Below are 27,903 nucleotides of genomic sequence, written 5' to 3'. Positions count from 1 at the left end.
AAGTGCCCGAGGAAGACCATTCCGAGTAATTTCAATCATTTTTGTCAGTGTTGGTTGAATCATGTTGAAATTTGTTGTGCAGATGTGTTTTTGTGGGACGTTCGCTTGTCTGGGACGTTCGCTTATCATGTACGTTATTTCTTTACTTTTTTCTGTTAACCACTCTGTTTTTCCTGTATCCCTCCCCCATCTTCTTCTCTTTCATTTTCTTTTTTCGTTTACCTCTCTCTTCTCCCTCCCCTCTTCCCTTTTTCTTTCTTCCCCTTTTTTCTCCCTTTTCACTTTTCCTTTCCTTCCTGCCCTTTCTCTTTTATCTTCCATATTCCTCATCCTCTCCCTTTCCTTTCCTCTTCCTTCGCTCTTGTAAAAATGAGGTTACAGAGTTGTTCTTGTCTCCTTGAGGCGTCTCACGGATCAATCGTGATTGAACGGCTGTAGTTGTTCTCTGCCCATTGACGTTCGTATGCTAATGGGAAGATATTCGTGGCTTCAAATCCAACTAGATGTCGTACACAGCTCGACGAATCTCGATCTCGGGGGGTGTGGAAGCCTATCCCGAGCCCCGGCTTGCCACCAGCACTGGGCGAGACAAAGAGCTGGTTGTCGGGGTATTCCAAGGCTTCGGCTTGGAGGTCAATATGTCTTACCTTCATCTTCAGATTTATCACTACTTCCTTCCTTGAACTTTCTCGTCCCTCCTCCTATGTGCCAAGCTAACAACGAATCTGGATTGGACTGTAGTGCTAGGGCTCTGAAACAGGACCTTGGAGGTCGTTTTGGAGGTCGTTGAATGAAGAGCTGCATCAAAGAATTTCGGCCAACTGGGTGATCTGCAGGTACAGTGGGTTGGATGGATGGATGGAATTTATTTCACCCGGAGGCGCGAAGCCTAAAGGGCTTTGGCACGCTAACTACATCCAATTCGTTGACGTTCAATCATCAACTCATACAAAGGTGCAGTGGGTTGAGCAGCGACATTATCAAGGGGCCGCAGCAATCACATGCACTCATCTCAGCGGTGTCGTCATCTTGCAGGGCTGCATCGTACTTGTACAGGCATCCAAGGAGTCTGCGTCCGGATGTCGACGGAAGCACGCTACATCATGGACTAATAAACCTCTTCAGTGAAGTGTAAAATGCAGTGACACGAAAATACCAAATAATCGCTTATGTAATGTGCACAACAAAAAAAAAGGTGACGAGGACGATAATCGAGCTCGTCCACAGTTGGTCAAATGCTTTTGCACTTTAGAAACAATTACTTTAAACACTATTTCAAAACTTCTGGGGCCCTATGGCGCAATGGTAGCGCGTTCGACTCCAGATCGAAAGGTTATCCGTTCAAATCGGGTTGGGGTCATATTTCTCCGATTCTCTTTTGTTTCTCAGACTTTGTCTGGCTGCTTTGTTTTGTCACGTTATTAAGTCTAGGTGTTCGACTCCTTACTCCCCTTTCCTCTTTTCTTTTGGTTCCCATCTTAAGGCATCACGTGTTTGAATATTATAACGTCCAATCTGGCTGCCCATATCCTATCGATAAAAAGGTATCAGGATCATCCCGAGCCTCTCGTCTTCTTCCGAGACACGAGGGCACAGTCACTCTTTTACATATCAGGCAGGTGTTGAGCACTCGGAAACAATTATTGGACGGGAACAGTCACTGGGCACGGTGAGTCAGACGGCGAAGTCATTTGCGACATGTGGTTTTGGTCGCCCTCCAGCTCGTCAGTGTGGTGACACTGGCAAGGGCCTTGTGCAAGCCTTGGAAGTGCCATCGTCAACATCTGGTTTGATGGGACCTTTGGATGCGCGAGAAGCCCGAGGATAGTTTAGCTAGGTTAGCCAAGCTGCATTTCGATGTGTGAGACGGCTTGTCAGACGAGCGAGAAACACCGGGAACAAAGCCCTGTTCCGTGTGCCTCTCTCGGGACGAGCAGGTCTTACCTGAATGCGACAATGAAATTCTCAAGATCTGCTCTCTAAACTGCGAGCCAAGCTGCGGATTCTTACATCGGTCCACCCGCATCACCTGAAGATGATTACGATACTTTGAGCACTCAATAACAACATGACCCGTAAAGGTAGAGCGAAGTGGCTCAGGCATGGTTTGAAAGGGCCAAGATGCTCCGGGATCTAGACAGAGGAGCCAGCTTTCCAACCGTATTACCCGTAATGAAGGATACTTCCAGGTTACTTTCCGAGCCTTCTTGAATGAACATCATACATACCAAATCATATCTGAGCACAAGCCGATTTGAACGAATAACCTCTCAATCTGGGGTCGAACGAGTGCGTGCATGCAAATCGAGTGACTTACGTATATGCGGCAAAGTGAGTTCCGAATACAATGTATGAGATTTGACATCTCCCGCCTTATGGTCTGCGAAGGTTGGAGAACCACAATGCTGGGCTGAACAGCGCCGTCTCGAGATCTGATGTGGAGAAGAGAGCCCCGCACCCGCAGCTGGTTCTCCAGGCAATGAGAAGTACACAGTACGGATGCCGAAGGTCCAATATGCCAGGTATTTAATTGGACTGTGCGCTTCTGTCGATGTTGAGTGACGTTGGTAGAGGATTGCTATGTCAAGAAGACTTGGTCGACCTATCCAAGAGAACCGAGAAGGGAAGGGCAGGAATATGGAATTTTTATTCTAAGGGAAAAAAGGAAAATTCAACATGCACGAGAATAGGGGCGAAAAAAGCAATATATCGATTGCCCTTCAAGCCTGTAGATTGAGTGCCTAATTACCTCGGCCTGAGATAGAAACAAAAGACCAAGTCAATGGATGCAACGTAAAAAAGACGGCCAACCTAGAGGGTCAACCAAAGAAGAACAATAGGTAGGATCCACAATTAGTCTATGAGCCGATCAAAGATATTTTTGCTGCAATCGTCCTAAGGCACCCAGGTCTTCCAAACTGGCACTCTTGTTGTTGGCTGCGATACTTCTGTCAGTCAAGTGCCCTACCTTGTTTCAACACTCAACACTGCGGACTATCAGACACGGAGTTTGCACAAAACCCGGGGCAGTTTTAAGAGCTCGACGCCATCACTGAGCCAAGATCTACTGAGCCATAATAATACCTCGCGCACACGGAGACACTCCCATATCACCGAAAGACATGGACTGATGAATCGATTCAGCCTTGCAGTGGGTCCCCTCAGGCCGGTGGCGTGGGACATCACACTCGAGCTGGACGGCGGCTTGGTGTTTCGTTTGTCGCAATCACAATCCATATCGATCAGGGCTTCTTTGCCCAGTAATGAGAAATGGAATCAGCTCTGGTAGATATTTGTCCATTTAGAATCGCACAGATAAGCATTGTCAGAGTCACGATACCTCAATCGGTGAACTTCATGCCGCATTTATTGTATCGATCAAATATTTACCAGACCTTATTGTGGAACCGATCCTCCCATCGTTACTCCGTACTAATATGGCGAGCACGGGTCTTGGACAGCCACAACAGCTTCCATGTAAGGAGACCCAAACCACCCATTAATGTGAACATGGATCCGTAAGATAGTCACCAGACTCATGTCATGTAAGATGCAACAAGGCAGATGAAGTTCGAGTTGGGCCTTGCAGGGCCGGTTAGCAGCGGAGGGGAGCGAATCACAGTTGCGTTGATTTGTGGCCAAAGCGCAAACCTAAAGAGGTTTACAACTTTTTTGGTGTGCAAGCGAAACCCAGGCGGCGCTGCCCGCACCCCCCTTCCTTCGCCATCAGAAAGCCAGCTCCCCAAAAATTTTCTAGGTTCCTGCTTTCCCTTTCCCACCACCATTTCACACCCACCTTGTGAAAAACTCCAAGGAGGAATCGTCTTCTACCGACAGATTCCCTTGTTTTCACACGTAATTCCGCCGGTATCTCTCCTTCTCAGGGGCTTCGCATCCAGAGAACAGAGATATACATCTCCACTCTTCTGCTTCTCAATTGCGAAGACGTTGGATTTCGCGCGAGATCTCCAACACGGTCGCTGCCAGGTCGCCTCCTTGGTTCCCTTGCGACAACCCACCCACCACACTCTTTCACCATAGAGTTTTTTCGTCGCTCAGCCACCCGATTCCTTCGAGTGTTTCGCGATCCTTCACCGACTGGTACATAGTGCGCAGTTAGAAGTCGATAGACGATCGATCATTCACTTCTGTCTGCGCAACACGCCGGATTTGAGATTCGCCGTGGAGTTGGACCGACCCGATATTTTCGCCTTTCCCAAGCTCGCCACGAACCCACAGCAAACATCAAAAGGCAGCGGCTTTCGAGTCAACAAGCACCCTCTATGACTTCCACTGCAAGTCAAGCGAACCAAAACCCGGCCAATACCCCCGCAGCTCCCGTAGCAGCTCCGTCGTATGCTTCCGCCGCCGGTGCGAACAAGAAGCCGACATCTTCGCCGCTGATTGCGACGGGCTCTCACCCGCCCGTGGTGGTTGCGTCCTCTGCGCCAGCCCCTCAAAATGGCAAGCCTTCCGCTCCCCAGCCGGTGAACGGCAGGCCCAGCATCACCCCTGCGGTCCCTGTCGCGCGTGGCACCTCCGTCAATGGTGGCGCAGCAGACCACTCCCGCAAGAGCTCAGTTACCATCAATGCCCCGGCGATGGCAAATGGCGGTCCCGCTGGCGCCCACAAGAACATTCAGTTCGGCTTTGAGTCGCCGGCTATCGCCCACAGCACGCCCCAGATGGGTGGCGCTGCGCCAATTCCCATTCCCGGCAGCGGCAACCCGAGGATTCAGTCGCCTGCCCACTCGCCGTCGCCCATTCCTCAGATGCCACAGCAGAGCGGTGGCGGCCAGCGGGCTCCATCGATGCCCCCGGCTCCCCTGACGTTTGGCAGTTTTCCAGGCGATAACGATGTAAGTCCTTTTGCTCTTCTTTACACACTCGTCTCTCTGTTACTGACCGCCGGTTCCAGCGCCACATGAAGCAGCACAACTCAGTTGCCATGGGTCAGAGCCCCCACATCCGACGTGATTCGCAGGCTTCCACTCACGGCGAAGGAGTTGGCCACGGCGGTCCGGCGCATGGCCGAGGTGGCTTCCAGGGCCAGGGTCGCGGGCGCGGCAACTTCAACCCGCAGTACAACAATCCTAACATGGGTTACCCCCCCAACCGGAACTTCTCTGGTCCTAACGCTGGCCGAGGAGGTATGCCTCCTTACCACCAGGGCCGCGGCGGAATGCAGCAGTACCCCAACTCGCCGCAACCACACCGTGCCAGCCCAGCCACGACTCCGGCCATGCCGCACGTCACTCCTACTATGCCACCTGCCTCCCTGGCTGGCACCGCAGGCCAGCCCCACTACTATGGCGGCATGAATCCGGCCATCCCCCCTTACGCTCATCAAGTAAAGTCCCTTTCCATTAACAGCGATTACCCCGTATCCAAGGCACAAAAGAAGAACAAGGCAGGCCGTCGGGACTCGGAGAAAGCGCACCATCTGCGAGGTCCCAACGGCTCTTACAATCAGTCAAGCATGGAACACTCTCAAAAGCCGCGGCGTCATAGCAAACGTTGGGACCCGACGGTCGAGCGTCATCAGAATGCCAACGGCGGCTCATCATCGCCTGAGTATTCGGATGGCCCTCCTCCTTCGTACCAATTCCAGCCAGGCCGCCCGGTTCCCATGCTTCCCCCTCAGTTCTTGGGAACCCTTGACCTGTCACCCGAGAGTGGAAACTATGAGAAGCTGCTAACCGCAAACAAGATGCAGATGGGCGGTGCTTATGGCATGCCGCCGCCGATGGATGGCTACCGCATGAACTATGGCTATCAACCCCAACCCATGAACCCCTACATGGGCCAGCCGTCGCAGTTTGGCCCTCCTACTCACCAAGGGTTTGTCCCTTCGTATGGTCCTGGACAACCGGCGGCTCAGCCGATGTCCCGTAATGCTTCACAGGTTTCCGACCGACCGGCCTCCAGCACCGGACAGAACCAAGCGCCAGTCATCGCCCAAGGCACACCCCAGCAGCGACCCGCTCAAGCGGCTCCCGCTATTGTGTCGTCCCCCGCGTTTGCCCGTCCCAAGAAGAGTGCCGCTATCGTCATCAAGGACTCAGAAGGTAAAGTCGTCGACCTGGCTGCCGCCATAAAGAGCCCCGCGTCTCCGGCCCCTGCCATCCAGCAGTCCAAGACACCGCCGGCGATCGTCTCGACTCCCACGCCGCCACCCAAGCCTTCGACCCCTTCTCACGGTCGAACCGACAGCACGTCTACTGGCAAGACAGCCGAGCAGGTCCGGAACGAGTTTATCAACGCTGTGCGGAAGCAGGCCGATGCCCCGTCGGATGCGAAAGCCAAAGAGGATGAAGAGGCTGCCAAGGCTGCCGAAGAGAGGGCCGCGGCCGAGGAGAAGGCAGCTGCTGAGAAGGCAGAGGCTGAGAAGGCGGCTGCTGAAGAGAAAGCCAAACAGGAAGAGGCTGAGAAGGCGGCTGCCGAGGAGAAGGCCAAGGAGGAGGCACGCCTCGAGGCTGAGAAGAAAGCAGCCGAGGAGGCTAAGGCCGCTGAAGAAGCCAAGGCGGTCGAGGAGGCCAAGGCAAAAGAAGAGGCCGAGGCGAAGGCAAAGGCAGAGGCGGAAGCTGCTTCCGCTGCTGCTGAGTCTGCCAAGGCCCTGGAGCCCAAGGCAGAGAAGTCTCCCGACGAGATGAGCGAAGAAGAACTCGAGCGTATGATTCGTGAGATGGAGGAGGAGGATGCTCGTCGCGAGAAGGAGCAGGCCGAAATATCTGCCAGGAAAGCCGCGGAGAGGGAAGAAGAGAAGAAGCGCGCCGCCGAGGCCGCCAAGCTCACCGCTGCTGAGAACGACAGGAAGCTCAGGGAGCAGGAGGCGGAGATGGAGCGACTGGAGGAGGAGCGCGAACGCCGCCGCAAGGAAAACGAGGCCAAGGGTGTCCAGGTGTCCGTCAGCGATCTCCTGACCAAGAAGATGGAGGAGCTAAAGGTGGATGACAAGAAGGATTTGGCCGAGAAACCCAGCGCCACCCCTGATGCCAGTGCCAACGGAAAGGTCGGAACCGCCGACAAAGTTAACCGCAAGCCTGCCGCTCTCAACCTGGCCCCGCTCAAGACAACGCCGGTTGAAGCACCCCAGCCGAGTGCGGCACTGCAGTCTCTCCGCTCTGCCCGTTTCCTGCCCGGCGTGGAGTACAGCATTTACCCTGCGGGCATTGCGTCGCCCAACCCTGCCCTGAATGCCCAAGTTCAGAAGAAAGGCAAGATCTTCAAGTACGATGCGCAATTCCTGCTTCAGTTCCAGAATGTTTTCACAGAGCAACCGTCGCCGGAGTTTCACCAGCAAGTCAAGGCTCTCATCGGAGACTCGGACGGTTCTCGTTCTGCTTCGGCCCGCACCCCCGGTGCCGGTTCTGGCAGGCAAGGTTCGCGCTCCGGCGCCGCTTCCGCCTTCCCGCCTGGGGGCGCCATGGGCCAGTTTGGTGCTGCCAAGACATTGCCTGCTGGAACCACTTCGGCAGAACGCTTTGCCATGTCTCAAGGCGCCATGCCCCGACCTGGTGGCATGAATACCATGGGCGGCTTCAGCCGCGGCGGTGGCTTCCCTGGCCAGATGAACCGGACTCCTTCTTCCGGTCCCGGTGGTCTTCCCTCTCCCCGCACCGGCAGCAGGCGTGGCGGCAGCAGAGCCAAGGACTTTAGCAAGGGTGAGGCTCAGGCTGCTAAGACCATGCCCCTCACCGCAGGCCAAGAGGTCAAGCCAATTACCATCTCGGCGACAGGCTGGAAACCCACAAGCATTGGGAAGAAGGAATTGCAAGCGCCCACTGCGGTTATTGCCCAAGGTGGCCATCTCGACCCCGAGATGGTGCAGCGCAAGGTAAAGGCGGCCCTGAACAAGATGACTCCCGAGAACTTCGACAGGATCTCGGACCAGATCCTCACGATTGCCGGCCAGTCCAAGAACGAGCAGGATGGCCGCACCCTGCGCCAAGTCATCCAGCTCACGTTTGAGAAGGCCACTGACGAGGCTCATTGGGCATCTATGTATGCGAAATTCTGCAAGCGCATGCTGGAGATGATGAGCCCGGAGATCCGCGATGAGAACATCCTCGACAAGCAAGGCAATGTTGTCAGTGGTGGTGCCCTGTTCCGCAAGTACCTCCTCAACAGATGCCAGGAGGAATTCGAGCGCGGCTGGAAGGTCGATCTTCCTCAACCCAAGGAAGGCAAGGCAGGTGAGGCAGCGCTCCTGTCTGACGAGTACTACATTGCCGCCGCAGCCAAGCGTCGTGGTCTGGGTCTCGTGCAATTCATTGGTGAGCTCTACAAGCTCGGTATGCTCACGGAGCGCATCATGCACGAGTGTGTGCGGAAGCTGCTCGAATTCACTGGTGTTCCCGACGAGGCTGAGATCGAGTCCCTCACGAAGCTCCTGAGAACTATCGGTGGCAACCTGGACAGCACAGATAAGGGCCGTCAATTCATGGAGGCGTACTTCCAGAGGATCGATAGTATCATCAACCTCGAGGGCCTGCCTAGCCGTCTCAAGTTCATGCTCATGGACGTTGTCGACCTGCGCAAGGCCGGTTGGGTCTCCAAGGAGGCGAACAAAGGGCCCAAGACGTTGGAGGAAGTGCGAGCGGAGGTATGTCTATTTCATTTGTGCCTCTACTTCACAGGCGGTATCGAGACTAACCTGCATAACCAGGCTGAGGCAGCGGCTGCACAGAAGGCGGCTGAGAATGCTCGCAACAACCAGCGCGGCGCTCCTGGCGGGCGGCCGATGGGTGGACGGGGCGAGTCGAGAAATTTCTCGTACACCAGCGCACCCCCCAACCAAGTTGGCATTGACGATCTCAGGCGTCTCAAGGGGTCATCCAGCCGTACCTCGAGCCAGAATCCATCGTTCGGCCCAACGTCGATGTTCAACTCGCGTAGCAACAGTGGACGTCGCATGGGCGGTCCTGGTGGTGCTTTCGGTCGTGCCGGTGAGGACTCCGGCGCGTCCTCACGCACTGGGACACCGCCCACTCGTGACCGCGACTCGGTTGCGCACACAAATGCATTCGGGTACGTGTCCTACCAGCTTACTCCCTGCGGCCGCCCGACATCTGCTAACCATGGACATAGACTCCTCGCTGATACCGGAGACCACCCGGGCTCTCCTCCGTCGACCCACGCGTCACCAGCGCTGTCCAAGGCGACTCTCGACACTGTGGCGGCAGGTGACGACAATAAGGAGTAGTGCAAGGGTCGGTTCTTTCCATCAATTACACGGAGTCTTGCATTTATGAACTCATGCATAGACCGGGCGGGGGATTTGTCATTTGCATTTGCGGCGTGGTTTGTTCACCAAAATTGCTTTTCCTTTCCCTTTGCCTCTCTCATTAAAGCTGGGATGCCCCTCATGATACCTCCTCCCTCTTATCTCGATAGACGTTACCCCATCAGAGAGAGACGACCAGCAGCGGAGATATTTTTGTGTTGTCAATTGTGCTTTTTCATTTATCTATTCACCGGGCGTCTCGGGGAGGGGAAATCAAATCGATTTTACTTGGTCTCTTCTTCTGACTTCTGTTGTTTTGAGTTTGTCCCTGTACAACTTCAAAAGTTTCAAGCATACCAATTGCTGCTAGCTTGCCTCTTGGTTGCTTGCTGCTTACTCATTGCTGGCTTAGTGGTGGTGGATGGGTCAATGGGTGACTGGCTGAAGGTTGGAGGAGGGGGGAGATAACCTGCCTATCTCTGTTGATGGATTCATGCATGCTTATGTGTTAACTGTCACTTATTGTGCCTTGTTCTCGTCTCGGGTCATGCGTGTATTATCGTGCGCTCTTTCTTGTCCTTCATGGATTCTTCGGCCATATTCCAACGGGATGTGGATGGATGATTGATAACGGTTCCAACATCTGAACCTGACCCCCATTCAAATATCTCCGCACCATCCATCCTGCATATCCCTTAACCCGATCTTGGGATCTCATATTGGAAGTCACCCTTAGAACCCATTTTTCTTTTCCAAGGACACCCACCAGAGCGCGGAGTGTGGGCACAACCCAGGAGCAGCAGCTCGCCAGCGGTCTTTGTGACTACATTGTATGTTTTGCTCACGGTGGAGGGCCTTCCTACTTCATTGTTCTTCGTGTTTGCGCTTGTGATTCATCTGTGTGCCTGGCTTCGGCTTTTATTCATTTCTAGTCCCTGTTCCAGTTTTCTAGATTGACTTATGGGAAGTGACGAATGGGTTGGAGGCGTAAGAAGAGGTGGAATTTGTGGGAGATACGGACTGCGAGGGATGCGACGGTGACTGATGGAGGTTTGAGTTGGAATGAGTTTGGGGTATGGGTATGCAACATGGCTGAAGGGCGATATTCGGGCCGCACAGCAGTGGAGGGGGGCTACACTTTGCTATCAGTTGCCAGAGGCTCTTAAAAGAGGCGATGTGTTTGAGGGACATGGGATGGGAGAAGGTATAGACAGTCGGGGCAGACTTCTGTGTCTACGTGATCGTTGCTTCGCATTTGTATTTGCTTGGCACTCATTGGTATCAGTAATTCGGGCTTCAAGGTCTTATATTCAGTTTGTTTCGCTACAAGTGCTTTACAATAATTGTTAAGCTGGGGCCGTTATACAAGCTAGCCGTTAATCACCCGAGTAACAAGGCGCGAGTAAGTATTTGTGAATTTTGATGTGTGAAGCTCTTTGTCCTTGATATTTCGCTCTTCATACATAAAAGTCCACGAGAAAGCCATCCTAACACCAACAGCCCACGTAAAGCCAACAACGGAAGTAAGCAAAACCGCAACAGAGCATCATGCCTTCACACCCAGGCTCCAACCCATTATGTCCCCAGTCAAGAAGCGATGAACCCAAGCTTCGAGAAAAGCGTATCCATCGCCACCCACTGCCGGCCACACTTCTCCAAGTACTTATCTACCACGCCCTTGACCGTCCCAAACCTGACCCTGTTATGTTCCACCAACGCAAGTACCTTATCCCTAATCTCCCCCGCAGGGACGCCCTCCCCGTCTCCAGCAGGGGCAACATCGCCAGCCAGCGCACTAGCCTTGGCTTTTTCAACATCCCACAACCCGGCAAAGTACACCAGCTGGTTATACACATCCCTCTCCCCCATCTCGTACCTCATCTTGCCTTGACAGCCCTGCCCCAAACCCTTAGGCCCCAGACACCGCCCGCCGGAACCCCGCATGGACACGCTCATCTGACGGGTGCGGTTGCCGCAGCTCGCGTCGTCGCAGACTAGCCAGCCCTCGTAGTACCGCGCCGCGGCAGCGCGTACGGCCGTCTCGACCTGCGCGACGATGGACAGCGTGGGGAGGACGGCGCCGCAGGCCGGGTTGGCGCAGGACACGCCCCGGGGGGTGACGCGGTCTGCCGAGCCGAGTAGGCCTTCGAAGGGGGCGAAGGTCTTGCAAGCGCGGCAGCGGAGGGACAGGCGAGTGCAGGACTGGAAGCGGATCGCGTCTGGAATTTGGGATTCCAGAGGGTGGATGTCGAGGTCGCGGCTGCTGCTTGAAGAGGACGAGTTGGAGGAGGAGTGGTTTGCATAGCGGCGGACGTCGAGGCCCAAATTGTCGGCGAGCTGGGCGGTCGAGGTGCCGACGATGTTTGCGCAGAGGCGCTCGACGGGCGGGAAGATCTGCTTGCCGATGTACCATTCCACGTCCGGGGTCAGGCCCGAGTCGGACTTGAGCACGTCCTGCGGGCTGTAGGCGCGCTTGGCGGCAGGCTCCGAGGTGGTTTTGCTGTCGCCCGTGATGATGTACGAGACGACGTCGCCTTTGCGCATCGTCTTGCCGCGCGCCATTTCGCGGAGGGCGACTTGGACTTGGGGCATGCTGTCGGCGTTGGGGTACTCCTTGGGAGATTTGCCGAGCTGGGTGAGGATGATGTATTTTTGGGGGTGGATGGCCTGCTCGCGCATCTTGGTCGATATCTCGCGCAGGTACTCGTGGATACGCTGGATAGACTGTTCCGTGTCATTGCCCGAGAGGATCTCGTCCAGGATGCGTTTGGAGACCTCGCGCGAGAGGGGGCAGTACTCGCGGCGCTTCATGTCGAGACCCTTGACCTCCATCTTCTCGACCCACTTGCCGTTGACTTCGACCAGGTTGACGGCCGCGTACTTCTTCTTCGCCTGGAGGAGGATGCGGCGGAAGACATTGTCAATGTCGATCTCAAGCCGCCTGTACCGCTTGTTGACCTCGATTTTGAACTCGCGGCCGACCTTCAGCGCGTCGGCTACGTTATCTACATTCGCGTTGATCATGACGGAATCAGTGTCACCATAGACAACCTGCAGTGACATGCTCTCGGCGAGGTCTTTGGTGCTGCGAAGGATCTCACGCCCCTTGAAGGTGGTGAGCATGGCCAGAGGCCTGGCGTAGAAACGCGATTTGGTGTATCCAAGACAGCCGTACATGGAGTTCGCGGTAAGCTTTAAGGCAAGTTGCTTGATGTCCCAGGTCGCAAGCTGCTCCGGGGTGGCGCCCTTGTCCTTCATCAGGTTCTTCACTTGCTTTCGGCGGTCGACCAACTGTTTAATGAGGCGCGGAAGGATGCCAGGATCCTGCTCCTCGGGAACTCGAGGCACTGCATCTTCATCATCCGACTGGTCACTTGTCAGTGCGAGGCCGTTGAGAACACGCGACGAGTGGACTTACAACAAACGACCGATCAACGGTTGTGAAGCAGATGTTGAACTCCTGGATGATGGACGGGTAAAGCGAGTTGAAGTCCATGACCAGAACGAACTTGTCATAGAGGCCCTTTTCGGGCTCAAAAACCAGACCGCCCTTGTACTTGTCTTTCTTTTTGGTCTCGCCTCCGTCTTCTTCTTGGTTATCCTCGTCGGGACGCGCCCGTCCCTTGAAGGGTTGCTTGTCCGGGCAGATGTACTTGTTCTTGTGGAACTCATGGAGCAGAATGTATTCGTTACGCTCAGCACGTGTACCGGTCAGAGTTCTTGCCCATGAGTTGCCCGCCAAGTTGGTGAGTACCTTGGTGAGCGGGAGGATCTGGGTCCTGAGAGCCAAGGCAGCGATAAAGTAGGTGTCTGTCTCGGCGTGGGACAGGTAATCCATCAGGCCCTCCTTGGAAGAAGCCCAGGTCTTGAGGGCCAACTCGTTGTCAACATCCCGTCGATGGTTATCACCCGAGAGGTATAGGCTGCACATTTCGGTCAAACTCCAAGACTGGCATTTGAACATGACAGATTTGCCAGCATCGTTGGCAAGATCGCAGAGCAGGCGCCCGGCCATGACCTGACGCTCTGCGAAAACATTGCCGCCAACCTTGCCAATGGACGACGGCCAGGCGGACCGCCTCAATCTCCCAAGACGAGACCACTGGTGCGTCTTCTTCTCGTAAAGCCGGTTGAGCAGAATGCTGTAGTCAACACCCTCGAGCTGGTGGCCGAGAATGACATCTGGGTCGACGAGATCGACTTGGGCAAGGAAGAAGGACAAGATATCCGACTCCTGCTTCATCAGCTTGATCAAACCCTTTCTCCTCTCCTTGGCCATCTTCTCGAAACCGAGAGGGAAGGCCGTGTCCTGGGGCCGGACGAGGGTGAAGGTTCGACATGGCAGCTTATCGGCAGGGGTTGTGTCGCTGAGCGAGACATCCTCGTAGATTCTTGCGCTGATGGCCAGAATTTCCTGCTTGTTGGCTTTCGGATTGAACATAGTACGCATGGCGAGACTCATGAGGGTCAGCGGAGGGGCGTCCATGGCTTCGCCATCGCCCAGTGGTGCAACCATGTTGGGATGCTCGACAAGGACTTCGAGCCGGCAGTGCGAGGCATTCTTCAAAGCGCCAAAGTCGGCATCCTCCACCTTCAGCCAGCACGGTCCTTTGATACCCTTCCAGAGCACAAACTGCTCAAACAGAGAGGTGTTGGTGCCAAACACGTGCGAGAAGGTTTCGCCCGTGGTGCCGAGCTCGATGACGGGTTTCGTGTAGGGGTAGAGCAGCTTCAGATACTGGCCCTCCTTGGGGATTTCGGGCAGCTCGAATGCATATTTCCGGTTGCACGCCTTAATCTTGTGCATACCAACATTCATCTTGGTCATGATGGCGTCGACTTCGTTGTAGACGTCCATCATCTCGACCTGCTCCGTCGTCTCCACGCCGCGCTGCACACGGTGCTTGCGGGGCAAGAAGTAGAGCTTCCGCAGGATATTGTCAATCTTAACAAAGCAGCTCACGAAGTGGCCGGTCTTTTTGTTCAGGACCTTGCCGAAGAGACAGAGACAGCCGTTGACCTCGGTGTAGTCGGTCCAGAACATGTTCAGGCTGCCGTCCACCTCAATAGCGTCCTTGTAGTCGATCTTACCCATGCTTCGGGTCTCGGGCTGCGAGCTGTTCACCACGTTGAGCTTCTCGTTGATGCCGTTCCATGCCGACGCGTCGACGGGGGGCTCTGGACCTCTGGCGGGGGATGAGCTAACTGGTGTTGGTAAGGGCTCTGGTTTGACGATCTTCTTGATCTGCCGTGAGGCCGACAGGTTGACACTGGCAGCAGCAACCGCGCCGGTGTGAGCCACTTCCATCATGACATCGTCATCATCATCATCATCATCATCATCGACATCGAATTCCGACTTGGGTTGTGTTCTCCGCTCAGCAACCTTTGCTGCAGGCGAGGAGGGGGCCGGGTCGCTCATAGCCACGTCGACAGGCGCGGCAGGTTCGTCTTCCACGACTGGCACAAAGTCGTCGTCGGCCATGGCAATATCACTAGCCATGGGAGAGGATGCGCTGCCGTCAAGCATCTTTGTCTTCTTGGGAGCTGGCTGCCGGGCTTCTCGTGCTGGGGAGAGGGGACGGGTTTTTCTCCTCTCGGTCGATCTGTCTCTCTTCTTTGGAATCCTCGGTAGGGGTACCGGAACGTTCGCATCGACCTCGCCGAGGAGGTCTGCCAGGAATTTGTCGTCATCTTCAGTCTTGACGACCTGCAGACGTGTCAGTGTTAGGTCCATACAGCTTGGCTTCACGCAAACTGACTTTGGGCTTGGGCTGTGCCTTGGTGGCACCCTTTGTAAAGTACTCGGAGATGTCCCGGTCATTGGCGTCCCGTTTTGCCTTCTCCTCCTCACGTTGTTGCTTCTTGGCTGCAGAGGAGTGGAGGGGTCAGAGAGCCTGCGCTACAAAGCATCCAGGGGTATTCGGAGAAGCGATTCCTACACTTGCGGTCCTTCCCGGCGACTGGCATAGCATTGTCGCTCTCCGACTCGTACGCCCGTACCCGGTCCCATTCCTCGCGTCCGTCGTCGGCATACCCTTCGCCGTTGTCGTCGACGACAAAGTCATCTTGGTTGAGACGGTCTCGGACGATCTTCTTGTACTGATTTTCGTCGACTTCTTCGTACAGATCTGCAGCCTCCTCAACCTCGTACGTGTCGAAGACCTTCTTGCCCGATTGCCGCAGAGCGCGCAGCTCGGCGAACCTGTCGCGCTTGCTAGATTTCGGCATTTTTCCGTTTACTGTTCCTCTTCCTGTCGTAAAGGTCGGTGTTTGAACCTGACAGTGGTTTGTTTTCAAGTTTGGGGCATTGGAGTTGTTGCCGAATGTCTGCGATGCGTCCTGAATCTGAGATCAACAATATCCCGAGGGATTGTAGGAAGGGGAAAGGGTAAGTGCAGAACGCGGGTCTCATTCGTTAATTACCAGTTTAGTGGGCAGCGTGTTTCGCGTGTTCCGTCGCGTTCAATAACGCGCACCCTTGTAAGGTACCTGTTACGGACGGGCCCTGGCCCTGCAGCGCTTGGCGGCCCCACGAGGAGCACATCCGGCAGGCAAACACAAGAAAAAGTTCGGGCCAAGCTTCAGCGAAGCAGCGCAAAAAGTGTGCAGGTCCAACCTCAACCACCAACATCGTCTACGTTTGCGAAGATAAAAGGGCTGCGGAGAAACCCGACAGCTACATTTGCCGTCACCCCTGAAAAGTACTGCGTTACCACTGCATATGATCAGCCAAACTACACGATATTTTTGCCGATACCGACGACCTGCGAACTTGTCCTGAACGACGACGAGGTTGGACACACCCGGGCCATGTTCATCTGTCGGGGCTGTCTCCGACGCCTGGCGGGGTTTGGGACTAGCCCGTTTGCGCCACGCCTGCTGGGCTCCTTGCAAAGGACGACGGGGCCAATAACCAGCCGGCGGACGTACTTGGGCAAAGGCATCAAGGTCGATCTACGCAGCGCTCTCGCACAGCCTCTCGAACAGGAGGCGCCGCATTTCATAGCCAAGAGAAAAAGCGAACAAAGCGCCATCAAGGAGCACGCCCTTGACGAGGACGACGGGGACCTGGCATATGAAAACGTAAACGCCAAAGGCGGCGATCTGGGGAAGCAGAGATATGAGCGGAAGCTGCAGGCCGCCGTCAAAAAACAACTGAGCCTCGCCGAGGACCCCTATCACATCGCCCAGCATGTTAGCAGAGCCCTTGAGAGGGGCAGTTTTGACGAGGCCCTCTTGATGGCACGCATGGCCAGCCGCAACAAAAAGGTCGAGGTTAGCTGGAACCACCTGATCGATTACCAGATGAAGAACCGGCGCCTCCATGCCGCCGTCAAGCTGTATAACGAGGTGCGTTATTCGCTTGTTCTCTTGCCCGCCTTGGTTTCGAATCTCAACTGACCCCCTCGCAGATGAAGAAACGCGCCCAGATACCCAACGCAAAGACGTACACCATCATCTTCCGTGGCTGCGCACTCTCTCTACATCCTAAGTTGGCTGTCTCCGAGGCTACCAGGATCTACAACTTCATGGTCAAGCAGGGCGCTCTCAAGCCCAACACGATTCACATGAACGCCGTGCTCGAGGTTTGCGCACGTGCCGGTGACCTCGAGAGTCTGTTCACTGTCCTGTCGACTGCCAATGGGAATCTGCGCTCTCCTGACGCCCATACCTACACCATTGTCCTAAACGCCCTCAGACACGACGTCTCAAAAATGGAAAATAGTAATCTTGGCCTGGTCGACGCCGAGGTCAGACGAGAAATGCAGAAAAACATTCAGCGAGCGAGGGCGATCTGGAGCGACGTGGTCGCGAACTGGAGGAATGCCAAGCTGATCCTTGATGAGCACCTAGTGTTTGCCATGGGCAGGATCCTTACTGCGGGCGACTATAAAGATAACGAGAGCGTCCTGCTACTTCTCGAGCAGACCATGAGGCTTCCAAGGTTCGACAAACCCAATGTGCAGCTTCCAGCCCCCTTCGATCCCAGCTCCACGACCGGGTTGGCAACGTTAGGAGATCAAATCCCCAACACATCCAACATGTCAGCAAAGGCTCGAAAGGAGCTGGCGACCTCGAGAGCGAACAGTTCCCCCCTATACGCCAAACCCGGCAACAAGACCCTCTCCCTCGTTCTCACCGTGCTCACCAACACCCGCAAGACATCTAGCGCGCCCAAGTACTGGTCCTACCTGACACAAACCGTCAACATCACCCCGGACGCCGAGAACTACTACGTCTACCTCCGCACGCTCGCAGCCGGCCACGCCAGCGCGCAGGTGGCCAACCTCGTTACCTCGATGCCCTCCACCCTCCTCTCCCCCTTAACCTTCCGGCGCGCCTTCACGGCCTGCATCGACGACAACCTCAACAAGGAAGCCTTCGGCCACGCCTGCCGCATCTTCGACGACATGACCGCCCGCACCCGCTACCCGGACGCCCTCGCGATGCGCCTCTTCCTGCAAGTCGCGCGCGCCAGCACGCGGCACTTCCACGAAGCCAAGCCCGACGAGTACGCCTCGGTCGGTGGCGGCAAGCGCGCGCACGGCGCCCAGATCCTGGCCGCTCTCGACCGCATGTGGGAACCCTTCCGGATCTTGTCGGGCTCTCTATCCTACCCCTCCCCCGAAGCAACAACAACAGGGATGAAAACGGCGCGGTCGCCCCAAGAAGAGCTAGAGTGCAAGCGCGGTGACATGCAAGAGATTCTCGCGACGGCCCGGCGCATGATCGCGGGTATCGACCGCGTGCTCAATGAGGGGAACGACATGTGTGACCTCAAAGCCCAGAAGCTCTGGCGGGTGCGGCGCATCGTGCTGCAGAAGGCGGTCGAGCGGTGGATCAGGAAGATTTACCCGGACGGGCGGCCGCTGGAGGAGAGGCAGACCGTGTTGGATGAGGATGACTCCACTGGGAAACCCATCACGATTGGGAATAAGCGTGCCAGCCGGTTGACATCTGAGAATGCGTACTAGGATGACAGTCCGTGTGTGTTGCGGAATGTGAGATAGCCAGTGCGAAGTATTAGAACTTATACCATGTACAAGGCAACAGCACGCAGGCGGCAAGTGCATACTCTCATGTAAAGAAATCAAGGCATCTCATCAAACTACTTTACCATGTTGACTTCAACTGTGAATCGGTTGCAAACTTGTGTCTTTAATCTACCTTCGCACTATCGATGCTGCAAAAAGAGAGAGACACTTCTAAAGTACCTAGTCCAGAAGCACATCGCTATCAATACTGAATAGCATATAATCCTCCCTTCTCGAACGCCCGATCCTCCCCTGCTCCTCCACTTGCAAGCAAGTTCAAGCGGGGTCATCACACCGACCCAGCAGGATGCGAAACCACATGCGCCTTGATATTCTCCTTCATCAACTCGACCCCGAACTGCCGACCTTGAACTTCGCCATCGACCGCTCTCCACGACCCCTTGCAGGGCCGATTTGCCGCTCGCAGGGGTAGCTCGGGCGCATTCTCCTCGTCGACGGGGCTCTCAGGCAAGCTCTCACTGTCGTGGCTCGCCCTCTGGTTCTCTGCTGGGCTGTGGACGGTCGAAATGGGCGACAAATCAGGGCCCGAGCCGGCGTTCGTCAAGCCTTCCGCTGATTCCCCGCTACCGTTGAAAGGTGATACTTCCGCGTCGTAACGTGACGATGATGTGGGAGACCACTCCCGGGAAAGGTCAGGGGAGGACAGGTGGTATGACTTGGTTTGCTCTGAAGGCGGGCTTGTTGCGCAAGCTTGGCCTCTGAAGTGGGCTGTTGTTAGCTGGGGTGTTGGGCATCAAAGGGAAGAGAGTGAGGACTGACTCGGACGAATCGGCTGACATGATGGTCCAGAGTGTTCTCAGAGGCACTCTGGCAGGTGACCGCGGAGGAGGCGGCGGCCCTAGGATAGGTCAACAGACCGGTACGAGAGGACGTGGTACGGACTACTCACTTCGGGCGCCGTGGTCCTCGGGGAAGCAAAAGTTGCCGTCAACCATTTCTAATCTTCATTTAGCATGCCTACTCCATGGTCTGGAGTCCCGTGATTCAGGGACAAAAGCCACTTACCCCGGACAGCTCTCTGGACGCCAGACCGGAAAGAACTCCAGCTCCCCGTATTGGGAGAGTTGACAGGGCCTGCAGGAGGAGTTTCGAGAAGCGAAAGGTTCTCTTTATCCTCGTCACTGGGGTTCGAAGATGATGTCCGTCGGAAGAGGGCGGCACTCCGGCGACGGATTTTGGCAGGGAGAGAACGAAGCCTCAGGCGGCCGCTGAATGTCCGGCGCCTCTCTGGTGAGCGGGATCGCGAGGTCTCTGGAGAGATCTCTGGAGATGAAGGCGGGTTGATCATGCCACTGCCTTCCTCCAACTCGACCTCGATTTCTTGAGAGCTGTCCGACGACTGGATGACCGCATGGTTGTGCCTTTTAGATTGTAAGCGAGCACCAACCGAGTGAAACCAACTGGGCTTGCTTCTCAGAGGCCCCGGGTGAACGGGCAGGGGGGTGTTGTCAGCAGTGTTGGTGATGACGGGATTACGGCCCAAGAGATGCGACGTCTTGCGATGGAGTGATGCGACGAGCGACCGGCGGGGGCTGTTCGTCTTGAGACTTGCCTCGTCACCCGGCATGACATCGAGCTCCATACCCAAAGGACTCGACATGGCTGTGGAATGGGCTCTTGAACTGGAAACTCGATAGTAAGCCTGGATCAAGAAATTAAAAAAGCTCCGAGTAAGAATAGCAATGTGAGCCTGGCTGGCTTCTTCCCAAACCAAAGGCGAAATAATGGGGGAACACTCGGAGCCGGACACTCATCACGTAGAAAAGGAGAGGGAGAAGGGGACGGTCCGGCATCCTCGAGAAGTCTGGAACGTCATGGGCAAGCTGTATTGTGATGGAAGGCGCTCTTCCATCATCACGGCTTGGAAGGGAAGTGCATGTTCGAGGGAGGAATAAGGTTGGGAAGGAGGGCGCGCGGTGGGCTGTTATTCAATCCGGCCTGAACCCCGACAACATGCCTCCACCAAAACGGCACCTGCAGTCCGAGCTCTTCGACTACTAGTACCCAGACTATGAGTTAAATTCCAGCTCAAGGCAGGATGGTATGGGAGGCTGGAGGATGGTCATTGTCCGTGGCAACGATCTGTGCGGTCGAAATTGTGTGAATTTCTAACGAGACTGTCCTCAACTCGAGCCATGCAAGATGTGAGCTTCTTGCAGGCCAAGTCGTGGCATCTACCATTCCCGTCAATGAGCTGCAGTCATCAAGTCTTCAAGAGGGCTCAGACTCCGCGTAACGACTGCTGTGGCCCGAGGGTTCTTGAATCGACCCCTAGTAGGGTCATCGACAACTTCTGCGTGAAACAACCTTCATTGCCGAAAAATTGACAGTGTAAGCAAAATATCAACATGGATTCCGGTCTTGTCTGAAATCAAACGATGGCGAGTTGTGCCCCTTCAAACATCTCCTACTTGCAAAGTTGCAGTTTGGGCGTGATGAATGGTCGCAATGTGGAGAGATTCAAGTGAGGTGGCCACCAAGGATCCTGCGTGGTCCGTGCGGTCCTTTAGCCCGGTGGAACAAAATCCTGGTTGACGCGCTGGAAACACGGCTTCGTTCAGTTGTGAGCATCACCGCATTTCATTATCGGAGAATCGCCCCAGTCCAGACTTGCTCTGCAGCACCTAGGCTCCCACACGGGGTTTCAATCATTGACGCAAGCATTGCATTGTGATTTCGAGACCTCGACGCCCAACACCCGACATCGCTCAATTGTTCAAGGTGCGAGCCCGGCGCCATGGTAGCCAACGGCAAGAGCAGTGGCAAGGTTGCCGCCGACTTTGAGAAGATGATCCATGAGGGTTTGTAACTGCCCGCCGCTCACCCAGGAAACTCAAGTATAAAACTGACCGCTCTACAGCTCGTGAGCGCAAGAAGGCCGAAGCCCTTGCCGCCAAGATTTTCAACCGAGACCGCACTCCCACCTCCGCCGCCGGGACCCTCGTCAGTCGCGCAGGTGTGAAGAAGGTACGACTCCTATCCAGCTATGACCAAGACTGCTCACCAATCAAATATCGCTAATCCCCGTTTTGCAGCCGCGCGCTGAGCCCCAGAACCGCGCCCGCCCGCGGCAGAGCACAAGCAACATCGACGGCGAATGGACACACGACCTGCACGAGACGCAGTCGCGAGGAGGACCCAAGGCAAACGGCAAGGCCAGCGGCAGCGGAGCCGGCTCCCTCGCCGCGCGCATCACCGACCCCAGTGCGCCGCCGACCGGTCCTGCTGGCCATAAACGCCAGCAGCGGCGCGCAGCGCAGGTGGCGCAGGCCCTGATAAGGTCAGAGCTGCAGTCGCCTCGAGGAGCGCACCAGGGCCAGCAGCAGCGCCAGCAGCAGGGATCTTTTGCTATCAATGGCGCAGCTCCAACAGCGCCCAAGGCCATGTTGGCGGCGTCCAAGAAGACCTTTAACCCGGGTATCACGATCAGGGGCCTGGCTGGTCCGTTCGTGGTGATGGCGCAGAACTTTGCCCCCGGTACGACAGCGGCTGACATTGAGAGTGCCATGACGCCGGTAGGCGGCATCATTACAACCTGCCGGTTGGTGAAGACGCACCCCATCGTAATTGCCGAGATTGTTTTTGAAAGCAAGGAGGGGGCCGACAACGTGATTGCGACTTTTAATAACCAGACCGTATGCCGCTTCTCTCCATCCTACCTCCACGTCAGTTGCCTCAGGCTAACCAACTGGATCAGGCCGATGGCCGCGTACTAAGCGTGTACCCCAAGGTGGGCAACAACTCGAGCGCCCTCTCCACGCAGACGCAGAATCGCGCGTCTCTCGATACCGACATGGTGGTGGACGGCTCCTACGGCTTTGATGACCCAGTGGACACAACTTACAGCAATAACTCGAGACAACCCCCCACCGGTCCCGCCGCGGGAGTCGGCGGTGGCCTGTACAGCGACAGCCTGGTCAAGACAAACCGTTGGGGCCGGGGCTTCAGTAGGGCCGGGCAGTTTGGTGGGAGATAGAGCTTCTCGCCCGAATCGCCTTTCGCGAGGAGGCTCAGTCTACCTCGAGCTCAGCGTGGATCGATGTTATGTACGACTTGTTCAATTTTCCCCCTTGCCTTTCCGGTTCTGGTTGATGGGATAGGGTAATTAGATGGATTGGAGCACAATGTGGAGCGCCATCGTTGTTACGAATGGGAGGCGTACAATCGGCGTTTGCGGAATTCATTCATGGATGAGTAGGGAACGGGGATCCTGGTATGGGGATGACACAGCATGCATGCAATAGGGGCACGTACTTTGTTGTACCTTGCATGCCCTGCCATAGAATAATAGCGAAAAGCGCTATGAAACGGAACAAAGAAGGGATCGTGGCGACCGGCTTGCGGGACAGGCAGACAGGTGATTGCTCAACCGCTCATTGTGCATCAAGGCCTCTACAGCGTGACTTACCAGAGTACTGTAACGTGTTCTCAGTCATATAGTCTTGGGTACACTGCCCCGAAATTAAACAGCAACTCAAACACCTCAAACCTCAAGCGCAGAACCGATGATGTCTACCTTGGTCCAGGGTCTAGGTACTTACCATCTGCTCGCCCACTCAATCGGCCTACTTCGGTCATCACCCACCCGGGTAGGAAGAGCGCAAGACAAGGACCATTGCCAGGGACACCATGTTCTGCCCTCTCAAACGCATATTTGAAAAGAAACGACAGAAAGGAAGGATAAAGAACAACAAACCCAAACTACCCTCAACCTCTCGCCTCCCTCGAATCAACAAAAAAAAGGTTAGAATGAGTTCCCATACCCCTTACTCCTTTGCCGTCTGTCTTCCGGATGTCCATCTCATGCGTACCTAACAGTCTCTCTTCCTTGCGGCTACATCTTTCTTCCCGCAGTTGTATGTAAATTCGACTCTCCTTTTTTCCTTACCCCTAAAACCTCCCATCCGCACCCAAACCCGCCGAGAGGGGTCACCATCATCTTGGTCTCACAACCCTCCCGCCCCCCGGGTTTACCCACCTCCTTTCCTTCCCACCTCCTCTCCATTTCTTGCTCATTTGAGTAAATCGGTGCCTTAGAGATCGGAACCCTGGTAAGGGAGGGGAAATCTGAAGTCACCCAACAAGCCAACCCTATCCAGCCCCATTCACATGCCTCCGTGAGTGGTATGTGCGTTGAGAAAACGTTCTGCCGACGGGGCCACACATCCAGGTTGGTTATATCAATCAATCATGCTGTTTCTTCTACCTTACCAACCCACGCAAGCTCGAACCCCGAGAGCAAGAGACCAAGACAAAATACAATGAGAACGGTGTCAGTGACTCGAAATGATGATGATGACGTAGTTTCAACAAAACTAGGCAGCAAACGCAAGCAAAGGAAAGCAAGCCAAGCGAAGTTTCAAACGCCGACAATTGCAAGTTGCAATGATGGGAACAAACCATAACATCATAGCCTGCCCCCTTCCCCTCTCCTGACCAAGCCTCTGCCCATAAAGGTTATATCCAACAAAAGTCAGTTTCCCACCCTCAGCCCTCCCAACCACCCACATTCTATCCTGGCCCCTGTTTTTAATGCCACGGGCTCTGGCCGCTGCCCATGAACCCCTCCTCCAGCGTCCGCTCCTCCAGGTTCCGAATGAAGTCGCGGTTATTCCCCCCTCGTCCCGTCTGCTGCGCCCGGCTCCCCCTCCTCGGCTGCCGGCTCGTCGTCTGGCCGTGGTCCATGCCCGCCAGACCCTCTGGAGGTGGCGGGTAGTACGCGGGGCTGGGTTGGAGCCGGATGGGCTGGTTGGGGTCGAGGTGGCTGGCCACCCTCTGGATTGCGGCCGGGATGCCGCTCTGCTGCTGCTCCATGGTAGACGCCCGCTGCCTTGTCCGGCCCTGTTGTTGGGCGTACATGTTGGATTGGGCGTAGTTGGCCGGCGGCATCTGCACCGGCGCTTGCGACATGCCCATCTGACCATATCCGCCCTGCTGGCCGCTGTAGGGGGGCGGCGCTCCTGGATGTGCGCTGTTGGGATTGTACATGTTGTTGTTCCCGTAGAGCGGCGGCTGTTGTGCATGGCCTTGTTGTTGGTACTGTCCGGCAACCATTGGCGAGTATACCGCTTGGGCTGCTGTGTTAGCCTGGGCCTGGGCTTGGGCCTGGGCCGCTTGTGCCCTTTGTTTGCTCAGCGCCTCGGCCTGTATTTGTTGTTGTGTGCCCGGAGCTGGTGACCGGTTGAGGGCGCTCGACTTGAGGTTCATCGGCGGCACAAACGGTCCGGTGTACTTCTGCTGTGTGATGAAGGGATGCAGCTTGGCCTGCTGCGGCGACCACCTCTCGAGTGGATTGATAGTGAGCAGGCCTCTGACGAAGTCGATGAAGGCGATGCGGTTATTCATCTCTGCAGACCGATCAGCTCCGCTCAGCGTCATGCGATGCCCTGTCTTTTGAACTTACCCCTATCGATTTCTGACTGCTTCATATTCTTCCGCGGCATCGGGTAGGACTTGATGATCTCCGGCAAAGTATTCGCTTGAAAATACTTCTTGCTGGGCTGTTCTTTGACGCCACGCTCCCGTGAGTACTGCTCCATACTCTTCAGGTGGTACGTGCGCCTCCCGAACTCGTCCTGCCTCTTCTCAAAGAATTCGCCGGCTTGCTTGCCCATCTCAATCATCCAATTTGGGGGGTTGCCGAGCATCTCGACAATCCTCGATACCTGGTTGTATTCGGACGATCCCGGGAACAGGGGAAGACCGAGGAACAGCTCGACCACGATGCACCCCAGCGACCACATATCTATAGCGGAAGAGTAAGGCAGGCCGAGTAGGACTTCAGGTGACCGGTAGAACCTCGATTGAATATAGGTATAAACGGTCTGCCGTTCGTCGCATGCGGATCCAAAATCAATAATCTTGATGATCGGGCTCTCGAGGTTCTTGAGCAGGATGTTTTCAGGCTTCAAATCACAGTGGATCAGCCTGGCCTTGTTCAACAGCGCCAACCCATTGAGAAGCTGCTGAGCAAAAACGCGGACCAGGGTGGTGCTCAGACCCCGGAACTGGTTTTGCTTGATCAGCTCATAAAGGTTCACGCTGAGCAACTCAAACACCAAACATAGGTGCTGTCTGTGGATAAATGTGTCCTTGAGTCGCAGGAGATGGTGGTCGTCGTTCTTGTCCAGTTTAGTGTTAAGCTAGACTGGGGGTCAGCATGACAGGTGACTTGAGTAGGCAAGCTCGGCTGCTTACAAGATCCAGCACAGACACCTCCATCATACTTTGATTGAAATATGCTGTGCGATTCTTGATCACCTTGACCGCAACCACCTCCTGAGTCTTCATGTTCTGGCATTTCACCACCTGGCCGAAGGTGCCCTGGCCGAGGACATCCAGAATTAGGTATCGGTTCCTGGACAAACGGTTAGCCCCGTATGTCAACCTTTCGGCATAAACGGAGACCATACTTGTGTCCGGCCTCCTCAGAGCCCAGAATGTCGTTGACGTAGAGAATGTAGTCACTATCTTCGTTGTCGTAGCCGTCGTTCTTCACCCCCTTGCTGGGCTTGGTCAACACACGGCGAGGGTTGCGCGACGACTCGTACTTAAAGCCCGGGTTGCAGATTCGGTAGGTGGCAGGGAGATGCACGGTGAGCGCTTGGAGGGGCTATCGCAACGTGTCAGTAATCTGAGCGACAATCGAGGGCAGGCAGCTGGTTGATGCTGGTTTTGGGGGGGCTACTTACGCTGATGAAACCACCTTCAGGATTAGCCCGCCGAAATGGCGGCTGGTCATTGACTTTGGGCTTGAGGTCTGCCGCAGCGCGGATCCTCTTGAACTCGGGGACCGGTCCTTTGTCCTGCATGGCCGACTGCAGCGGGACACGCTTGGGTGACTTAGGGTCCATGTAAGCGCCGTCCATGGGCGTCAAGGACGACGGCGAGTATGTCTCCTGGCCGGAACCAAACGGGTTGATGGGCGGTAGTTGTGGCGGCCCCTGGCGGTTGTCGAAGTACGCGCTCTGTTGCGAGGCGTAATCGGAGGAACGTGTGGGCGATTGGCGTTGGTTGGGCTGCTGTGAATACTGGCCTGCGCTGCCGGGCTTGGAGCTGTAGGGTGATGTGGGAGTCATCACCTCCATTGGCGAGTATCGCTGTGCGGCGGCAGATGGCTCTTGTTGGAGGCTGGCCGCTCGGCCGCTTGACAGGTGGTGTTGATGATGGGGTCTCATCGGGTACTTGGCGCTGTTGTTCAGGCCGGCGTACGAGTCGTGGGGATCGTGCATTGCGACGTCGCCATTGCCGTCGCGTAAATGGGGGCTAGCAAGGGGCGATGCTGCCGCCGACGAAGTCTGGTGCGGTTTCAGGCTGCCCTGGTAACTGTCGTATTTGAAGCCGACTGGGGGCTGTTGCGCTGGGTTCTGGCCGCCGATGCCAAAGTCTCGCGGCGACATCTGACTAGAGGACGCAGCCATCGCAGCAGTGTTTCCATTGTACCGTCGCTGGCCGCCGGCGCCGGCAGGGTCGCTGTACGCCTGCCATTGCTCCATGGCTGCTGATGGAACAACGAAGCGACGACGCTTCGTATATGGGACGTTGTGGTGTTGTGTCGAATGTGTCGCAGCAAAGTAAGGTTGCAAATGGCTTCGGCCTTGGGCTCTGCTGCTGGTGCTGCTGCTGCGGCGGCGGAGGGGGGTCCCACTCGAGCCAGAAAGCGGGTCGTCGGCGGGCCTGCGCTGCCAAGGTATCGACCGGGGATCGGACTGGCGCTTGGCTGAGCGCGCTTCGGTCGCTGGCAGGAGCGGCGGGGAACCCGCACGCCGCTGGGAGGGTCAGTTTCTTTGACAGGCGGGATAAGGACAAGAAACGGCAGAGAAGAGCGTAATAAAGTTATTTCCGCGTGAAAGTAGGTAGAACAAATCGAACGCGGTTCTGAGGTGCAATCGTTCAGAATTCAGTGTTGAAAATCATGCAGGGCTGTCGATGGAAAAATGATGACGATTGCGCGATGGGGTTGGGTTCCTGACCTGGTCTGGTACTTTGTACTCCCTGTTTGCAAGTCCCAATTGACGCCAGCAACTGCGACGCGACGGTACTTACCAGGCTGTTTAGGTGGCGCCATACGCCGTAGCATAATAATAGTACACTGCAGGTAAGAATACCGGCTGTTGTCAAGTGCAACATGGTGTCTCGCCATCGTGAGCGGTACAAGGAAGTCAACTTCAAAGACGCCGCTAGGCCGACCCGATTCTTGGGAGGTTTTCGATAGCTACTGGGAGACGATGGCTCTTGCGTTGAAGATTGAGTTCACTGTTCAACCTTCTTGACCTTTGCGTCTCATAATGCCTACTGCACCGCCGCGGCTGACAACCCATCAGTCAAACAGTCATTCCACTACGATGGCGATAGTGTAAGTCTGCAGGCCCTGCATGACTTAATCGTGCGTCAATCCAAACCCTAAGGTATCTAATAGTTAGAATGTGGCATGCAACTTGCCCTACCACGTCAGTGTAGGAGATGTGCGCCATTTCACCCTCAACACCTCGGGGTCAACCGCCAATCCATCGTATTGTGACCGCACGCAGCAACCTGGAAGAATCGAGACAAGATACGATAGAAAAGCCGTCTCCACACCAACAAACACGAGGCGAACATCGGGCATCAACCAGCCGC

The 27,903-nt window shown here is 55.6% G+C and overlaps 8 protein-coding genes and 1 non-coding gene across 9 annotated transcripts; 5 read left to right on the top strand and 4 right to left on the bottom strand.

Moving 5' to 3' along the window:
• Nucleotides 1–227: 227 nt before the first annotated feature.
• N657DRAFT_645618 (uncharacterized protein) lies at nt 228–1,067 on the bottom strand. Its single transcript, XM_062792977.1, has one exon. The coding sequence runs from the start codon at nt 651–653 to the stop codon at nt 408–410; it is 246 nt and encodes an 81-aa protein (XP_062647773.1). The 5' UTR covers nt 654–1,067; the 3' UTR covers nt 228–407.
• A 221-nt stretch (nt 1,068–1,288) lies between these two features.
• N657DRAFT_t85 lies at nt 1,289–1,360 on the top strand. Its single transcript has one exon. It is a non-coding gene; the product is annotated as a tRNA-Trp (tRNA).
• Nucleotides 1,361–3,343: 1,983 nt separating this feature from the next.
• Nucleotides 3,344–4,162, top strand: N657DRAFT_437797 (uncharacterized protein). The gene has a single exon (XM_062787370.1). It carries the CDS (start codon nt 3,565–3,567, stop codon nt 4,039–4,041), a length of 477 nt encoding a protein of 158 aa, XP_062647772.1. The 5' UTR covers nt 3,344–3,564; the 3' UTR covers nt 4,042–4,162.
• Nucleotides 4,163–4,283: 121 nt separating this feature from the next.
• On the top strand, nt 4,284–9,205 carry N657DRAFT_634158 (uncharacterized protein; the record flags this gene model as incomplete). Its single annotated transcript, XM_062791255.1, has 4 exons — nt 4,284–4,859; nt 4,919–8,605; nt 8,669–9,030; nt 9,091–9,205. 4 exons carry the CDS (start codon nt 4,284–4,286, stop codon nt 9,203–9,205), a joined length of 4,740 nt encoding a protein of 1,579 aa, XP_062647771.1.
• A 1,418-nt stretch (nt 9,206–10,623) lies between these two features.
• N657DRAFT_664078 (uncharacterized protein) lies at nt 10,624–15,586 on the bottom strand. The gene is made up of 4 exons (XM_062795218.1): nt 15,169–15,586; nt 14,989–15,095; nt 12,645–14,936; nt 10,624–12,592 (listed from the first exon to the last, which is right to left on the bottom strand). The coding sequence occupies exons 1-4, from the start codon at nt 15,455–15,457 to the stop codon at nt 10,814–10,816; spliced, it is 4,467 nt and encodes a 1,488-aa protein (XP_062647770.1). The 5' UTR covers nt 15,458–15,586; the 3' UTR covers nt 10,624–10,813.
• A 251-nt stretch (nt 15,587–15,837) lies between these two features.
• N657DRAFT_597007 (uncharacterized protein) lies at nt 15,838–18,335 on the top strand. Its single transcript, XM_062790017.1, has 2 exons — nt 15,838–16,579; nt 16,642–18,335. Exons 1-2 carry the CDS (start codon nt 16,040–16,042, stop codon nt 18,202–18,204), a joined length of 2,103 nt encoding a protein of 700 aa, XP_062647769.1. The 5' UTR covers nt 15,838–16,039; the 3' UTR covers nt 18,205–18,335.
• A 363-nt stretch (nt 18,336–18,698) lies between these two features.
• N657DRAFT_436883 (uncharacterized protein) lies at nt 18,699–20,356 on the bottom strand. Its single transcript, XM_062787367.1, has 4 exons — nt 19,291–20,356; nt 19,175–19,222; nt 19,041–19,123; nt 18,699–18,983 (listed from the first exon to the last, which is right to left on the bottom strand). Exons 1-4 carry the CDS (start codon nt 19,883–19,885, stop codon nt 18,918–18,920), a joined length of 792 nt encoding a protein of 263 aa, XP_062647768.1. The 5' UTR covers nt 19,886–20,356; the 3' UTR covers nt 18,699–18,917.
• A 492-nt stretch (nt 20,357–20,848) lies between these two features.
• N657DRAFT_664076 (uncharacterized protein) lies at nt 20,849–22,744 on the top strand. Its single transcript, XM_062795217.1, has 4 exons — nt 20,849–21,086; nt 21,146–21,252; nt 21,321–21,920; nt 21,983–22,744. Exons 1-4 carry the CDS (start codon nt 21,023–21,025, stop codon nt 22,259–22,261), a joined length of 1,050 nt encoding a protein of 349 aa, XP_062647767.1. The 5' UTR covers nt 20,849–21,022; the 3' UTR covers nt 22,262–22,744.
• Nucleotides 22,745–23,814: 1,070 nt separating this feature from the next.
• On the bottom strand, nt 23,815–26,780 carry N657DRAFT_572949 (kinase-like protein; the record flags this gene model as incomplete). The annotated part of the gene is made up of 5 exons (XM_062788924.1): nt 23,815–24,632; nt 24,689–25,427; nt 25,483–25,642; nt 25,698–25,897; nt 25,977–26,780. The coding sequence occupies 5 exons, from the start codon at nt 26,778–26,780 to the stop codon at nt 23,815–23,817; spliced, it is 2,721 nt and encodes a 906-aa protein (XP_062647766.1).
• Between the last annotated feature and the right edge of the window lie 1,123 nt (nt 26,781–27,903).

Source organism: Parathielavia appendiculata, assembly GCF_033297405.1.
Source record: "Parathielavia appendiculata strain CBS 731.68 unplaced genomic scaffold N657scaffold_6, whole genome shotgun sequence".
NCBI lineage: Eukaryota > Fungi > Ascomycota > Sordariomycetes > Sordariales > Chaetomiaceae > Parathielavia > Parathielavia appendiculata.
This window is presented reverse-complemented; position numbering and strand designations above follow the sequence as displayed.

What these genes read in the sequence shown, in the direction of transcription:
- N657DRAFT_645618 (XM_062792977.1), bottom strand. Translation starts at nt 653, where the DNA reads ATGAAGGTAAGACATATTGACCTCCAAGCCGAAGCCTTGGAATACCCC.
- N657DRAFT_437797 (XM_062787370.1), top strand. Translation starts at nt 3,565, where the DNA reads ATGAAGTTCGAGTTGGGCCTTGCAGGGCCGGTTAGCAGCGGAGGGGAG.
- N657DRAFT_664078 (XM_062795218.1), bottom strand. Translation starts at nt 15,457, where the DNA reads ATGCCGAAATCTAGCAAGCGCGACAGGTTCGCCGAGCTGCGCGCTCTG. An exon ending in CGCCGGGAAGGACCGCAAGT is followed by an intron (nt 15,096 to 15,168) that starts GTAGGAATCGCT and finishes ACTCCTCTGCAG; the next exon opens with CCAAGAAGCAACAACGTGAG. An exon ending in CCGTTGATCGGTCGTTTGTT is followed by an intron (nt 12,593 to 12,644) that starts GTAAGTCCACTC and finishes ACAAGTGACCAG; the next exon opens with TCGGATGATGAAGATGCAGT.
- N657DRAFT_597007 (XM_062790017.1), top strand. Translation starts at nt 16,040, where the DNA reads ATGTTCATCTGTCGGGGCTGTCTCCGACGCCTGGCGGGGTTTGGGACT. An exon ending in CCGTCAAGCTGTATAACGAG is followed by an intron (nt 16,580 to 16,641) that starts GTGCGTTATTCG and finishes ACCCCCTCGCAG; the next exon opens with ATGAAGAAACGCGCCCAGAT.
- N657DRAFT_436883 (XM_062787367.1), bottom strand. Translation starts at nt 19,885, where the DNA reads ATGTCGAGTCCTTTGGGTATGGAGCTCGATGTCATGCCGGGTGACGAG. An exon ending in CGAGGACCACGGCGCCCGAA is followed by an intron (nt 19,124 to 19,174) that starts GTGAGTAGTCCG and finishes GACCTATCCTAG; the next exon opens with GGCCGCCGCCTCCTCCGCGG. An exon ending in CAGCCGATTCGTCCGAGTCA is followed by an intron (nt 18,984 to 19,040) that starts GTCCTCACTCTC and finishes AGCCCACTTCAG; the next exon opens with AGGCCAAGCTTGCGCAACAA.
- N657DRAFT_664076 (XM_062795217.1), top strand. Translation starts at nt 21,023, where the DNA reads ATGGTAGCCAACGGCAAGAGCAGTGGCAAGGTTGCCGCCGACTTTGAG. An exon ending in TGAGAAGATGATCCATGAGG is followed by an intron (nt 21,087 to 21,145) that starts GTTTGTAACTGC and finishes ACCGCTCTACAG; the next exon opens with CTCGTGAGCGCAAGAAGGCC. An exon ending in GTCGCGCAGGTGTGAAGAAG is followed by an intron (nt 21,253 to 21,320) that starts GTACGACTCCTA and finishes CCCGTTTTGCAG; the next exon opens with CCGCGCGCTGAGCCCCAGAA.